Below are 15,248 nucleotides of genomic sequence, written 5' to 3'. Positions count from 1 at the left end.
TTGTTAAATAATGTGCAAATAAGAAAGCAATTTTGTTGAACATTTTTTAATTAAATTAGAATGTTATCAGCTGCTTTGGCAGGCGTTTTGTTCAAGGATTTACGATTTTTCGTGTGCAGCATTTGCATTGTCGGGACACATCCGCTGCATATGCAACCATACACAATTTTAATGCAGCAAATCCCATAAATGCATTACTTTGCAGAGATCGTGGTTGGAATTATAATGCTCCTCATTTGCATATCGCCCTGCCAGGGACGACAAGAAAGAAGGTCCCTGCTAGGAAGTAAAGGGGCTTTGCTGAAGGAATATAAAAAATACACAAAGTGAAAGTGTGCCTTTCGGGCGGACTTTACAAATACCATCGATATACGGACAGCTCTGAGGGATTCGCATGACCGTGTGGCATCTCCCTTGCCGTTACTGTTGATGAGTCTAGATTCAGGCTTTATACTTGTGTAATAAACGACTGGACCACGATGTCTGGCTCAGTGTCCTTTATTCGGTTCGTGCTGTACACCCACACGGCTGTCTTTACTCTGTAGCTTCTCCACGGTGCTGACTCCAATGTCGGCCCGATCCCCAACAGCAGCCCCGCTGCTGTTTCTCTCACACAGCCCCCCTTGGCTGTACTCGCTGCAACTCCTCTCTCTCCACAGCTCTGACAGCCTCGTGCTGTCTCCTCTCTCTCCCTCCGCAGCTCTGACAGCCTCGTGCTGTCTCTCTCTCTCTCCGCAGCTCCTCCTGGCAGCCACACCGCTGCCTCTAACACGCAGCCCTTCTGGCTGTCTCCTCTGCAGCTGCACACCACTCCGCAGCTTCCTCTTGTCTTCGGGGTTGGCTCCCGATGGCCGTCGGTGCCCCCCCCCCTCTTCTCACTCGCCCGCGTGGCCTCACTCTTTTCCGCTCACACCCCGACTGACTTCCCCTTCCGGTTTACCCGCTTAAGGACCCGAACCTTCCACCCACGTCACATGACTCCACCCCCCGTGACGTCACATCCGGAAGGTCGCTTACGCCCGCATTACACCACCCTCCCCCGTAGAAAAATCCCAGCCGACCTCGGCTGACCAATAGCAAATCGTAATGCGGCGAACCGAGCTTCCCCCCCTAAAGGACACTAAGCATACAATGTAACAGCAAGAACAACAACAACAACGCAATTAACATCAACGAACGTACAAAAAGCATGCAATAAATACAACTGTAAGAAAAAAAATAACAAGACAGCAACAATCAACGAAACGTAAGCGATTTGGAACGTGTGCGGGTCGCCGGCCCGTCCCGGACGGTCGGCGGCCCACTCGCAGAACGGGAACGCGATGAAAGTCGAGGAATGACAGGGGGTAATCCCCCTGTCGCAGCTGGAAGTCCACCGACGTCCCGCGTCCCTAAAGAGTTAGTCTTGGGCTTGTCCTGTGACCGTGCCCGCAGCTGGGTCGGAAGGGCTGCAGGGCTCGAAGGTCCCGCAGACCTGGCAGGCGTCCTCCGCAATGTCACGGCCGGCCTGTCTAGAACAGGTACGACAGGCGCTCTAGCAAGATCAATGGACGCAGGCAGGGGAGAGTCAGCAGCAACAGACCCCGGCAAGGCAACATTGGGGGATGACGCATCATGTAAGGGAGCAACATATGGTTTCAAGCGCGACGTATGCACAACCCAGCGACGAGACCCAATCTGGACGCGTGCTGACTGAGGGTTGGGAACCGCAATGAGGCGTACGGGACCATGCCAGGGTTTGTGCAATTTCGGCGAGGTCCCCGGACGTACCTGTGGACAATGAAGCCAGGCTAGGTCCCCAACCTTCCAAGGGCACTCCCCCTCAGACCGTCGCGCATATCGCTCGTTCCGGGCCTGGGCTTTAGCCGTAGCCACGCGGGCATTCTCCCGCGCCTCCGTGACTCGGCGAACCGTGTCCTGAATGTATTCAGGAAGTGGTTTACGAGGTCCCTTCACCCCAGTTCCCAATTGCACATCCACCGGCGACACGTTTTCCCGACCATACATAAGGTAAAACGGCGAATATCCTGTAGCCGCATGAGGCGTCATCCTGTACGCCGAAAGCACCCCGGGGATGTGCAGATCCCAATCTGATTGTTGTTCACTCACGGTATGGCAAAGCATGGCAGACAATGTCCTGTTCAGCCGTTCAACCATACCATCCGTCTGCGGATGGTATGGGGATGTCCGTACTTTCTTAGTCCCAAGGCCCGCGCACACTTCCGCCAATAATTTAGAAGAGAAATTCCTGCCCTGGTCCGTGAGGAGTCTCTCAGGCGCCCCCTTATCCATAATATACCCAAACAAAAAGGCGTCGGTAATGGCCGCGGCCGACTGATCGGGCAACGGCCAGGCCATCGGCCAACGGGAGAGGTACTCAACCCCTACCAGCAAATATTTATTACCCCTCGCCGATGGTGGAAAAGGTCCCAATATGTCCAGTGCCACCAATTCATTGACTCGAGACACCTGAATCGACTGGAGAGGCGGCACGTAAGGATGTTTCGGCGGCTTACGTCGTGCACACGCAGGGCACGCGCGCACGTGCCCTACGACATCTGTCGCCATGCCGTGCCAAAAATAATGACGTTGCAACGTCAACAAGGTCTTCTGCACCCCTAAATGTAAGAGAGTGTCACAATGGAGGGTTCTAATCAACTCGAATCGCAAGGACGTTGGTACCACCAGGCGCCAACGTTCCTGGAACCCCTCCCGCCACATAAGCAGACCATCTCGGAGAGCGGTTTGCGGTCCCATAGCCGTACTCGGACTCCCATTGTCCCTAGCAGACCGCTTCCGCAAGGACACCAATGACTCATCCATCATCTGTTCCCGGATCCAGACAGACCGCGGCAGATTCAAAACCCCGTCAGCCGGTCCCGGTTCCATCGGAGTGTCCGACTTCTCGACGGCCAACGTAAGCGGCTGAGGGGGGTTTGGAATCGGCGAACACCTATGCGTCCCCGACTCACATTTACAAGGGGCGCGCCGCGGTAATCTGGAAAGTGCGTCAGCGTTCGCATGGCGCACTCCCTTCCGATGTTGAATTTGGAAGGAAAATTCTTGTAGCGTGTCCAACCAACGTGCCAACTGTCCGGATGGCTGGTCAATTTTAAGGGCATATTGCAAGGCCGCATGATCCGTACGCACAATAAAAGAACGACCGTAGAGGTATGGTCGAAATTGCCGTAGGAAAAAAACAACCGCCAATAGTTCTCTGCGAGTGACACAGTAGCGGGTTTCCGCAGGAGACAAGACTCGGCTACCATACGCCACGACACGCTCTACACCCCCTTTAGACTGTGATAACACCGCCCCAATACCTGTGTCACTCGCGTCCGTATCAAGAATGAATGGGTGATCGAAATCGGGATAATCCAATGTTGGGGCCGTGGCCAATAGATCACGCAGACTCTGAAAGGCCGCCTCCTCCGGCTGTCCCCAAACAAACTTCCGTCCTTTACCCGTAAGGAGATGCAAGGGCCTCGCAATCGTCGCAAAACCCGGCACAAATCTTCGGTAATACGAGGCAAATCCCAAAAACCGCCGAACATCCCCCACGGTGGCCGGAGTCGGCCAATCCCGGACGCACGCCATCTTTTCCGGATCCGTGGACACTCCCTCAGCACTCACAATGTGCCCCAAATAGCGGACGGACCGTTGCAGTAGGTGACATTTCTTTGGTTTGAATTTCAATTTGGCAGAACGCATCCTCGTGAACACTGTCTCCAGCCGCGTCAAATGTTCATCAAATGTGCGGCTGAAGACAATAATATCGTCCAAATATATAAGACACGTCTCCCACTGCAACCCCGTCAAAACGAGCTCCATCAATCTTTGAAATGTAGCAGGGGCCGCATTCAATCCCATCGGGAGACAGTTGAATTGAAATAACCCCTGCGGCGTACGGAATGCGGTTTTCTCCCGTGAGGACTCGTCAAGGGGAAGCTGCCAAAATCCCGAAGAGAGGTCCAGTGTGGAAAAGAACTTAGCCCCCGACAATGCGTCGAGGGAGTCATCCATACGCGGCAGGGGGTACGCATCTGCCACCGATATCTTATTCAATTTGCGGAAATCAACACAAAATCGCAATTTGCCATCCTTCTTCTTAACCAAGACGACTGGAGCGCCCCATGGGCTGTTAGATGGCGATATAATGTCCGCAGCCAACATGTCTTCCACTGCCCCCCGTACGTGTTCTCGCTCCGCAGGACTCATCCGATGCGAATTTAATCGAATAGGGGCAGCATCGCCCGTCTCAATGTGATGGTAAAGCAACGAAGTGCGGCCCAAATCCAAATCATCGGAGCTGAACACATCGGAATATGTCAACAACAATTTACGCAGCGCACCACGTTGCTCCATGGACAGGGAAGAATTTCCGTCACATAAATGAGCAACCCAACGATCATCCGAACTCCTTGGCTCGGAAACCCCAGCAACAACTCCCCGGCTATGTTGACAATCATGGGTCGCAAACGCCGTAGTGGCATGTGCCACAACCGTACCGGCCGGGACACGGACGTTTTCTCCCCCCGCATTAAGCACCTGTAAAAACGGTAATTGATCCGGCCGGACGATGGTCTGTGCCCCCACTAACGCCAACCCGGTTGTTATCGTGGCGGACGGTGACAACAAGACCCCTACTGCTCCTAGCCGATCAGGCAGGGGCTTCCGATACCGCAAGGGTATAAGCATCTGTGTACCAGGTGGGATGTCCACAGATGCGACGGACAGCGCCTGCACTTGTACGGCCGAAGCAGGTCGCCCCCAGGGCGACGGCAGAAACGAGATTTGACGGCCCCCCGGCAGTTCAATACAATTCTCATTGATTTTGATCAAAATGGGCATCTTAGCCAAAAAATCGGTGCCTAACAAACAAGGAACCGCCAAAGATCTCGATATCAACACAACACCCGAGGCCGACACATCCCCAATAGATATCTTAGCATCCACCTGACCCACGATACCCATGCTACCCCCGTTCGCAGCGACGCACGACCCATAAACCGGACGCACAGCCCCCGGCGGGATGCCCAACAGATGGAAAATGACATCCCCCCTTGGCTGTACTCGCTGCAACTCCTCTCTCTCCACAGCTCTGACAGCCTCGTGCTGTCTCCTCTCTCTCCCTCCGCAGCTCTGACAGCCTCGTGCTGTCTCTCTCTCTCTCCGCAGCTCCTCCTGGCAGCCACACCGCTGCCTCTAACACGCAGCCCTTCTGGCTGTCTCCTCTGCAGCTGCACACCACTCCGCAGCTTCCTCTTGTCTTCGGGGTTGGCTCCCGATGGCCGTCGGTGCCCCCCCCCCTCTTCTCACTCGCCCGCGTGGCCTCACTCTTTTCCGCTCACACCCCGACTGACTTCCCCTTCCGGTTTACCCGCTTAAGGACCCGAACCTTCCACCCACGTCACATGACTCCACCCCCCGTGACGTCACATCCGGAAGGTCGCTTACGCCCGCATTACACTTGTATCCATAATAAAGGTTGTTTTGGGTTAGATCGCGAAAATATAAATGTGTCGTTAAACCCGCCACCACCCGACACAGCCAATTAGTAAGGGTTGCCATGTAAACAAAAGATGCAAATTGTTTACGTGACAAACCTTAGAAATTGATTTGGGTTGAACGACACATTTTAGTTTTAGTCACCTAACTCAAAAAACCCTCTTATAGATAATAATGGTCGCGAAAGCCTACGGGTTAAACATCCCGTGTGTAATGCACAAGCAAAACCAGTGACAGTGTTAGAACTCATCAGCCTCATTTTTCCCGAAGTGGCTTACTCTCGTCCATCTCGGCTCTTGTTGAACCCTTCCAAGGTTCTTCTTCTACCTTCCAGCAACCCTCACGCATGCTCCCCTTGCTCACCCCTTTGCTTTTCTCCAGTCGCCACTGATTTTGGCACGAAAGTGTGCGAGGCACGAGTCATTTCGCAGAGCTTTGGTTTTGCCAGATGTGCATTCATTCTGACCAAACTAACGTTGAGATTATTTCACCTACTGTGACATGAAAGAGAGATGTGAAAAAAATCTACATAAAATGAGACAAAAGTTGAAATTGTGCAAAAGAAGCGAAAAAAAGATGTGCATCCTTGGAATTGCACTTGAGAGACAGAAAGGAAACCACGTGCCTTTGAGAACACGTGAAAGTTGGTGATATCACAATGACTGTTATAGACATTACAATGACTGTTAAGAAAAGTAAGTGAGCTTGGGCAGGTCACCCAGAAGGGATGATGGTCGGTGGGACTAATTAATGAGTAGCAGTTTAAAGGAGGAAATACACCGAATAGTACGTTCATCGTGAAATGGAGCAATGAAATAGGCTTCTGTGGAAACGCTAGATGGATTGTTACATCGCAGGACGGTGAAATATGGTGGATTGAGGAGGCTTTCATTCAACAGTGGATTGATCATGGCTGATAATGAATGTGAAATGTGAGAATTAGTAGCTTTTTATGTTTCCTTGGATCTCTAAGACAGTGGTGGTGTCATCGTATTAGAAGGAGGTAACATTGGTAGTTGCCTCGGGTAGAGAATATAGTGGAGTTTAAAAATAGTCAAAAAACGCTGATATGCCGGTTTTCCCGTTCTCATTTCCCGTGTAAAATAAAATAGATTTTATTCAGAAGAGCCCTCTCCCCCCTCCCTCTCAACATTGAAGAATAACGTAGTGAGTGACCAATCGGAAACTGAACATATTATCAAGTCAAGCAGTGCATGCATGGAATCACCGTGCATCAACTCTTGCTAGCTGAACGGTTCAAAGCCATCATCAGGACCGTTTGCATTTTTCTCTTTTGCCTAAAAAATTGGCAACGCACCTATATCCTGGGTAAATAGCCTCAACATTTGTCTTCAACCAATTCCATCGCTATCCCTGATAACGTTTGTGACCCTGCGTCAACAATCTTTTCTTTTTGTAAATTACGGTTACTCTTTGTTGAACGTGTGCCCAAACTGTGAAGTAAGATGATGGTGTAGACTTGCTCTATTCGTGGTTGGTGTCAAATGAAAATGATTTCGGTTTTTCCTGATTGCCGCCTGCACTTCAGCGAGCGTTGGTCGGCATTCACAAATCTGCTGACAAATGTAACGTGCATACTGCACTCGCTGTTTAGTGTTTATAATGAACTGTGCAGGTCTCATTGAATTAATTAACGTGCATAAAACTGTAAGAGTCATTACACTCGTTGCTGTGGTATAATCGTTGGCACACTGGACTCAACTATGCTTCCTTTTATTCTTTTTACCAGGTAAGAGCCACTGAGTGTTGTAGCTCTTATTTCCAAAGCGACCTGGCCACAAATGATTGCTCAACAAAGTGGATTATCGCGTGGAAATTTATAGCAGCCAAATACTCTAAACGTTTCTAAATGTCTCCAGATGAATCCATAGCTCTCCAGATCAATATCCCAGCACGACAGTTGAAACAATGGCCAGGTTTGTGAACTCCCTACCTTTGTCCCCCCCAGCAGTATAAATGGGTACCACCACAGTTAGTCGATTTGGAAAGTCGCGTGTGGTGGGTTAAATGTGGGTAACAGCACCACTCCCAAGGTGACTGCCCATTGTGAAGAGCAGGAACAAAGGCCCTCTGGAGGGGATCTCCAGAGCTCCCTCTGACAGGGAGGCCCTTGCGACAGCAGTGGCGTGATCAAGAAATTGCAGGGGCTGCACCTTTTACGTGTCCCCACTCTAATTTACAATCGTGTAACAGAGGGGTTTAATATGCAATGCTGGAAGATTCCCACATCACAAAATAGGTACATACCTTCATCACAAAATATCCGCCTGCCACATATCCACCCTGACCGATCGATCGCCCACACCCAGTGTCGTATTTCTGCGCTATGGTGTGGCTGTCGTCTTCTATAGATGTCCACAAATCCGACCGTTTCACGTATCCACCGATACCTCAGTCCTCAGTGAATTGGATCAGCGACGTTATGCTGTAATCGTGTACAAATATGATGTAAAATAAAAATAAAAATTATTTTACCAGGTAAGACCCACTGAGCTATGTAGCTATTTTTCAGAAGCGACCTGGTCACAAATTATAGCTCAACGAAGTGGCTTATCACGTGGAAATTTATAGCAGCAAAATACCCAAAACGCACGTTGATTCTAAATGTGGAGGGACAAACCAGAGGACCCGGAAAAAAAACCACGCGACCACGGGGAGAGAGACACACAGACTCTAAATTTACAGCAGGCGTCAGTGTCCAGATCTAACCCACCATCTCCTGTATAACACATTCCTGTGGAGGGAGCTGGTAGGAACGTTGTGTTGCTCGTTCAATGGCCAGGGTCAACGGCAGCGTGGTGTATTCCGCAAATATGCCCGACTGTGAGGGCGGGCACAAGCCGGCGTGAGTAGGTTAAACGTTGAGTTTTATAAGGGCATCACGGGGTGACCAGCCCCTCCCCACCCAGCCCCACCCCTCCCACCCCCCACCCAGCCACACCCTCCCCACCCAGCCCCTCCCCACCCTCCCCACCCGGCCCCTCCCCACCCAGCCCCTTCCTGCACGATGGACGGACACAATAATCCCTGTGGGCTGGTGTAACCAGGAGGTTCCTACCAATATAATCTACTTGTGTAAAGACAGTGCGGAGTGATAGCGGGACAGTCTGGTTCCCTGGGACCATGGTTATTAATGGACGAGGTAATGATAATGAATGAGACAAGCATTGACAGGGTCACGTGAGGGGGAGCACGGGCTCCAATGGTGTGGAAAGTGTAATAAGGGCGGTGATCGGCAGGGCCAGGTGCGGTGATGAGAATTCGGGAATAAGTGGCGTTGCCGGACCGGGCGAGGATAAGAGCCAGCGCGAGCGGAGGCTTGGGGCTGCTTGGTTGTGAGAACTGCGATCGTCGCCTACTTGGATCGGGTCGTCTCCATCGTCTGCGAGTTGTCCTGAGACTAGAAGCGATGTTGTCTCAGAATAGAGTTGCGTCACTAGCCAAGTGTACAGATTCACTCGCGGTTACGTGTTGAGTTGTCATTAGACTCTATTTTTAACAAATATACAGAAGACAAGCCGCCGTCTCTGAGAGCTATACTACACATGTATTTGTAAGGTGTCTTCCACTAATATCTCATCGCAGGCGAGGTAGTTTCACATCTCGCTGCCGTAGCAAGATGTGCCGTGTAGCACACGCTCTTACGCCATGATTTTTGCTTTTGTGGTTCGCGTGGCATTTGTGGGAATCCCCCCCCACACCCCCGGCTCTCTCTCTCTGCCGAGTTCCGTGGTTCGACGGCTGAGCGTGCGGGGTCCGGGCTCTCATTGCAGGGCAGCTGAGCTGGTTCGGCTACGAGATGCCGCGCTGCTTCTGGGATTATGTGCGCACCGCGTGCCAGAAGGTGCCACACAACTGCCTGGCGAGCGTGGAGAGCATGGAGCACGTGGGCGGCGGCAGGGCCAAGGTGGGACCTCTGAGCACCGCCCCCCCGCCACCCTACCCGCATGCCTTCACACAGGCCACTGTTGCAAATGAATGAGACGACTGCATTCTGATCTCTTGCGTTCTCATCTGGTCTAAAAGAGGTAAAGTTAACCAAACTTGACAATATTATTGGTTCTTTCGGTAAAGTCACGTACAAAGGGAAATAATAAAATAAATATATAAAAAAAACTTGACAAGTGTCCCTGGACACCTTGCGAGCGAGATGATGGGGTATAGACTTACGTGTATTTGGTTTTCATTGGCAAGCTGGACAATACAATACGGTAACCATGAAAAGGGGGCCCGTGTATGATGGTAAAGTTTAGGAAAAAAGAAGTGCATGATCTTGAAGAGTGACATAGCATCGTCAAGCTAAGAGAAATCGTGATATAGACGTGCGATGATGGGTATAGATGCAGGTGCATTGATTGCGGATACAATTATCTTCAAAATGCAGGGATTCGTTTTTCACGCGTTACCTGCTTAGCTCTGCTTGAGAAAGAATACGAAGCCTTAATAATATTGTATTTAATGAGGCCCTGTTCGCAGGTGTAGCATGCGGATAGATTACACTGGTCAACAAAAATAAAAAATAAAAATTCTGGCCTGGACTTTTGCAGCTGTTTTAGACTAATTTCAGGGTGCTGATTCCAAACTGATCTCAGATTTGCTCTATCACGTCTAATTTTTATGCTATCGGCATACCCCATTTTAATTGATTTTACCCTAAATTAACTCTGTCACTTATGATTTCAAGTTGTTGCGAGTCAGTGACTGCTTTAGTGTTAAAATATGGTGCTGTATATTTAGGATAGTGTGTTTATAATATCATTTTATGTAGATATCCACATTTATTTAATATTTTTCTTCTGCAGTTTTTATTGAAAATGCAATATTTGATATCTCAAAAACCTGATGTGATAGACAAAAACTGATGCCAGATTTGGAATCAGCACCCCAAAATTACCTTAACACCGTTGGAATACCTTATGCCAGAAAAAGTGTGTTGACCAGTGTTATCGCAGGAATGTGAACTGCACGTAATTGCAAAAGATTATTGTTCAATTACGATAAACATAGCGGCGCAAGCCAATTTATTTGTTTTTTTCTTCATGACATTAAAAGAAAGATATGTCAAGAAGCCCGCATGAGACCTTTGGTGGCGATACGGATGTGCAGGGGGATGATGGCAGGAGCCGTGTGGTCACACACTCAATACATCCTCAAAATTCGGAGAAACGGTGGCTCCCAACCGCGGCTCCCAACCGCATGCATGCCCTTCAACTTGGACACGGCAATTTTCGGTAATCTGCGTAGACCCACAGAAATAGATGATAATTGCAACAACGACAAAACATCTTTGCCCATTAAAGGAGATTTCCCGCCACTCCCACCTCCACTGCGACTCGATATTCTCTTATCTATTTGAAATGTTGAGTCTCCACGCAATAGGAGTACTTGGCTCACTGTTGTACAAAAAGCGGAGAAAATATCTTGAACGGTTATTTATTATTGTGAGGAAAATTTGCACTCACACACTCGCGCGCACACACCGTCAAATAAAAAATATTCTACAAAGTAACCTTAAACACAAGCAATTATTTTGCAACTATGATTACATAGATATATAATTAGTCTAATTTACTTACAAATTAGCCCAATTTCCTGTATTTTATTTTCCAAATGCCATTAAATAAAAATGTAACCGTATTAAAACTTACACAATTATAATGTTAGGTTAGAGCGATATTTTCGGAGGCGAGTCTGGACAGCATTGTTAACAGCGTCCTAATTTTGATTTAAAGCTTCCGTAACTGCAGGGATTCATATTCTTGGTTCTTTCGGTAAAGTCATGTAGACGGGAAATAATAAAATAATAAAAATAGAAATAATAAAATTCTCACGACGTTTCAACTGCAACACAAAAAAAATCTAATTTTCTTGCTGTGGATTTCACACCTGATGATGATTGCTTGTGTTGCAGTCGAAACGTCGTGAGAATTTTATTGTTTTATATTTTTATTATTTTATTATTTCCCTTCTATGTGACTTTACCGAAAGAATCCAAGAATATAGCGTCCTAATTGGCAGTTTGTGCTGTGGACCGGTGCCCAAAGCCAGCAGCATAATATTTGAAGGCATGAATTTACTTATAGAGCAGCCAGAACACATTTCAACTACGGTGCAAATGCAATATTAGGCCAGGGTTTCGTCATTAAACCACATGGTTTATCTTTGCCTGTCTACGGTGTTCAAATACAAAGTGAGTTGTTACTCTGCACACGCCTGCCAATTGATGCATAGCTCACATCACATAAAGGCAGAGCAGTCTGATACATTGCAACAGTGCTTTAGAATTACTCTTGATATGGACAGCGTTGTTGGATGCTATCAGCATGACTTATGCCATATAAAACGAAATTATTATTATTAAATGCAGCTTGCATCTTGACAAACTGTTACGTAGCCAACTCATCTAGGTTATTTCACGTAACTTAATTTTCCTTTCCAAGCTCAACGCATAGGGATCTAACTCCACCCATGTTTTATTTCTTTGGCAGAATTAGTTGCCATGCCAACCCATTCTTTTCATTTTTCGAATAAGTGACGGTATTCTCTGCGTGAGGCAGTGTGAGCTTTTGTTCAGGATAAATGCCACACTCTGCGAGTGCCTATGCTGTGCGTGGTAGCCGAACGATCTTCTTTGATCTTCATTCCCTAATGAAATGCTGGAATTGCTCTTGGTTGACACGGTAGGGGCACCTGCACACGTTAATAACCTAATCTAGTTCTGTCAGTCCTCGAGCTGATAGCGTTTCCGAGCTCTAACTCTGCCACTGCCTGCAATTTCACGCCTTACAAAAGGCAACAATTCTGGTGCTCCTCCTTACCTTTATTAGAGTAGACGATTTTACCATAATGATTTAATCATCATTTTTGTCATCAACAAAAGCATTGGCATAATTGTTATCATTCTCGGTCATCATCATCATCGCAGTCATCATCATCATTTTTGTCATCGTAATTATCATCGTCATCATTCTAAATCCACTGCACGAGAAAAACCTCAATGTTGAATATACCATGCATCACCGTCTTGCGCAGCTATACAGCCGTGATTACATATTGCTCTCAAATACGCTCTGGTTCGATTTCTTTCTGTTGATAATTTATTTTATTCCACTTGTCTGGCGAGATGGTTAGGACACAAAAACAACATTAAAATAATATATTAGTGATGGATGCCATTATCTTTTTTTTTATAAAACACAGGTTCTGCTCCTCTGCCTACTCAGCAGTTAGTAATGGACATCCTTACCTTTCTCAAAGTCACAAATGTAACAACTGGTGCCATTTAATTATTAAAGTTGCTTTGCAGATTGTGTCAGTTGAATACTTTGTAGTTATCCATAATATAGGGTTTTTTTGTAATTAGTAGGTCCTAGACAGTAGACCATAATCAAGCAGAAATTAAAACTGGAAAGTTGGAGAAGGGAACACCGCCCCACTAAGGAAATAAGAATAGCATTCAGATCTAATAAATAGCTCAAGAGCACCCCCAACTATTAGGGGTGAGAATTAGGAGTTCCAACATGCTATGCTGGAAGCAAGAATAGTTTTGGTTGGCAGCGCCAGTGTTTGGCGCACCCTCCCTTCCCCATCTCCTTCCCTAGCCTATTGCCCTCCGACTACCCCCTTTCAACCTCCATAATGCCCGGGGGTGAGAACCTTCCTATCCTTGCCCCAGCCTATTTATAATTTACTTCCTTAAATATGGATTCAATCATCCAATCAAGAGAGAGAACACTGGACACTTAAACAAACTAAAGACTGAAATTGCTTTTCTAAAAGAAAGCAACTTAACTTTAACTTACTCAGTTAAACTACAATATCTCAAAGTAGAGGTGTTGTAATATTGATCCACAAAAAAATGCCATTCATGCCCTCCGAACAAATAGCAGACCCGGCAGTTAGATACATAATAGAGCAATGGCAAAATATAAGATACCCTTTAGACATTCTGCAACGTCTATTACCCACCTCCAGCGAACACATCTGTAGTGAGTCCAACTGAGTCGCAGACGTTGTGTTGGGAGCAACACGTTTTATTAAACTATATGCACAACATACTCCAGGCTATTGACACAACACACTCTCGGGTGGTGACCACCCAACTAAGCACGCTACGGCGGAACTAGACACGTTTCCACTTTCCTGGTCCGGACCACAAGTTGGATCTCGGTCCGCGTGGCTGGAGGCTTCTTCAAGCTTGACGTGGATCTCCTGCCTCTCCAACAGTAAGAACCCCGAGCCCCTCACAAGGCCCCCCTTATGTCGGGCCGGGCTGGGGCTGGCTCCGCCTCTCGCCCCGTCCACTTTCTCGATTTCTCTCGCCCCCTTGCCCAAAGTCTCTCGAGAGTTCTTCCCGGACCACGTGACCACCTATTGGCCCTCTCCACAGGTGGCCCCCCTCCAGTATCATCCAGTAACATGTCCCCAGGTCAGCCAGAGTATCATGCCCCCAACGTAACCCTAGCTGGCTGACACTCTCTCGCTCTCTCAACGGGAGCCCGCACTGCATACTGTGCGTGGCCATCGTGCTTAACCAGCACTCACCCAAGCCACCACTAGGGCTGGTACTACACCCCGTGTCCGGAGTGTACACACAACAGTAGACATCCCGCCGTGGCCTCACAAGCCCGGCACCACACAGTGGCATTCCCAGTCACTACACATCCACCATAAAAATGGTCACAAAGCACCTACATTCAAACTCTCATGATGATGTCATAATAGAGGGGGACCGGAACCTGACTTGCAACCACCGAATAGACAAAACTCCTTCTCCACCTCAAGAGAAAAAGGACAGCAAAAGAGAAGCCCTCCTTAGCTATGATGTCACGACTCTCTCTCTCATAGACTCTTGGCGTACAACACACACCCTTGAAAAGAACTACATGCACATATCCCGAGCCCACAAATCGCTATCCAGAATTTACTTATTTCTGATAACCAGAAAACTGCTCCTGCAAATAACAGAGCCCAAAATCTTAAAATTTTAACTATTTAACCATTCTCACATTACCCTCCGTTGTTCCCAGAACATGGTCCCTCAATGCAACGCAAGACAAAAAGACAGTGATGCAGATTTCAGACGACATTAGAGACTACTGGGATCGGAACTCCTCAACCAAAATAGAGCTGACACAGGTACTTTATGGGACGCCTTAAAGGCAGTCATCAGAGGCAAATTTATTACACTAGGTGCTTTATAAAGCAAGGAGTAGAAACACCTCTATACTGCAGCTTGAATAGGAGGGGCACATAAGAAACTAATGACCTCTTACTCGAATGAAGTAATATCAGAAATACATAAACTCAGGCGGACACTAGATAAACTCCTTCATGACAAAACTACTACTCTCCTACACAAATCGACCTGGAAGTTTACTGTCCCATCTTTCAACACAAGTGTAGAGGTGTAATTGTGTATGGGCGCGGATGGCGAACAAACACAAGGGGCGTGGTTAGGGCCGTACACAGAGGAGGTGCTCACACCGACGTCCGCACCTGCATCCCCCACGGGCCCCTCCCGGGGGCCGAGTACTATTAAAGGTGGTGAGCCGGAGTGCTCGAGGTCGGAGTATCAGCTTTAACCAGCGAAGACCAAAGACCAGCTAGCATAGGCCCCGGAGCTCCCCTGGCTCGCTGTCCTTGTCAGGGCCGACCAGGGCAAGCCGGTGGCGTGGCCCCGAGAGCCCAGACTCAGGGTGCCGGGATCCCAGCTTGAC

The 15,248-nt window shown here is 48.3% G+C and overlaps 1 protein-coding gene across 3 annotated transcripts in view; it reads left to right on the top strand.

Annotated features, from left to right (window-relative positions):
• Window positions 1–15,248, top strand: part of LOC144719901 (RUN domain-containing protein 3B-like) — a 97,375-nt gene that overhangs the window by 24,992 nt on the left and 57,135 nt on the right. For all 3 annotated transcript variants that reach the window (XM_078596218.1, XM_078596236.1, XM_078596227.1), the window contains exon 3: window positions 9,303–9,436. In XM_078596218.1, the coding sequence (XP_078452344.1) occupies window positions 9,303–9,436 (134 nt within the window). The remainder of the gene's footprint in view (window positions 1–9,302; window positions 9,437–15,248) is intronic.

Source organism: Lampetra planeri, chromosome 1 (assembly GCF_965212315.1).
Source record: "Lampetra planeri chromosome 1, kcLamPlan1.2.h2, whole genome shotgun sequence".
NCBI lineage: Eukaryota > Metazoa > Chordata > Hyperoartia > Petromyzontiformes > Petromyzontidae > Lampetra > Lampetra planeri.
Note: the sequence above shows the minus strand (reverse complement) of the source record. Positions and strands in the feature narration are given on the sequence as shown.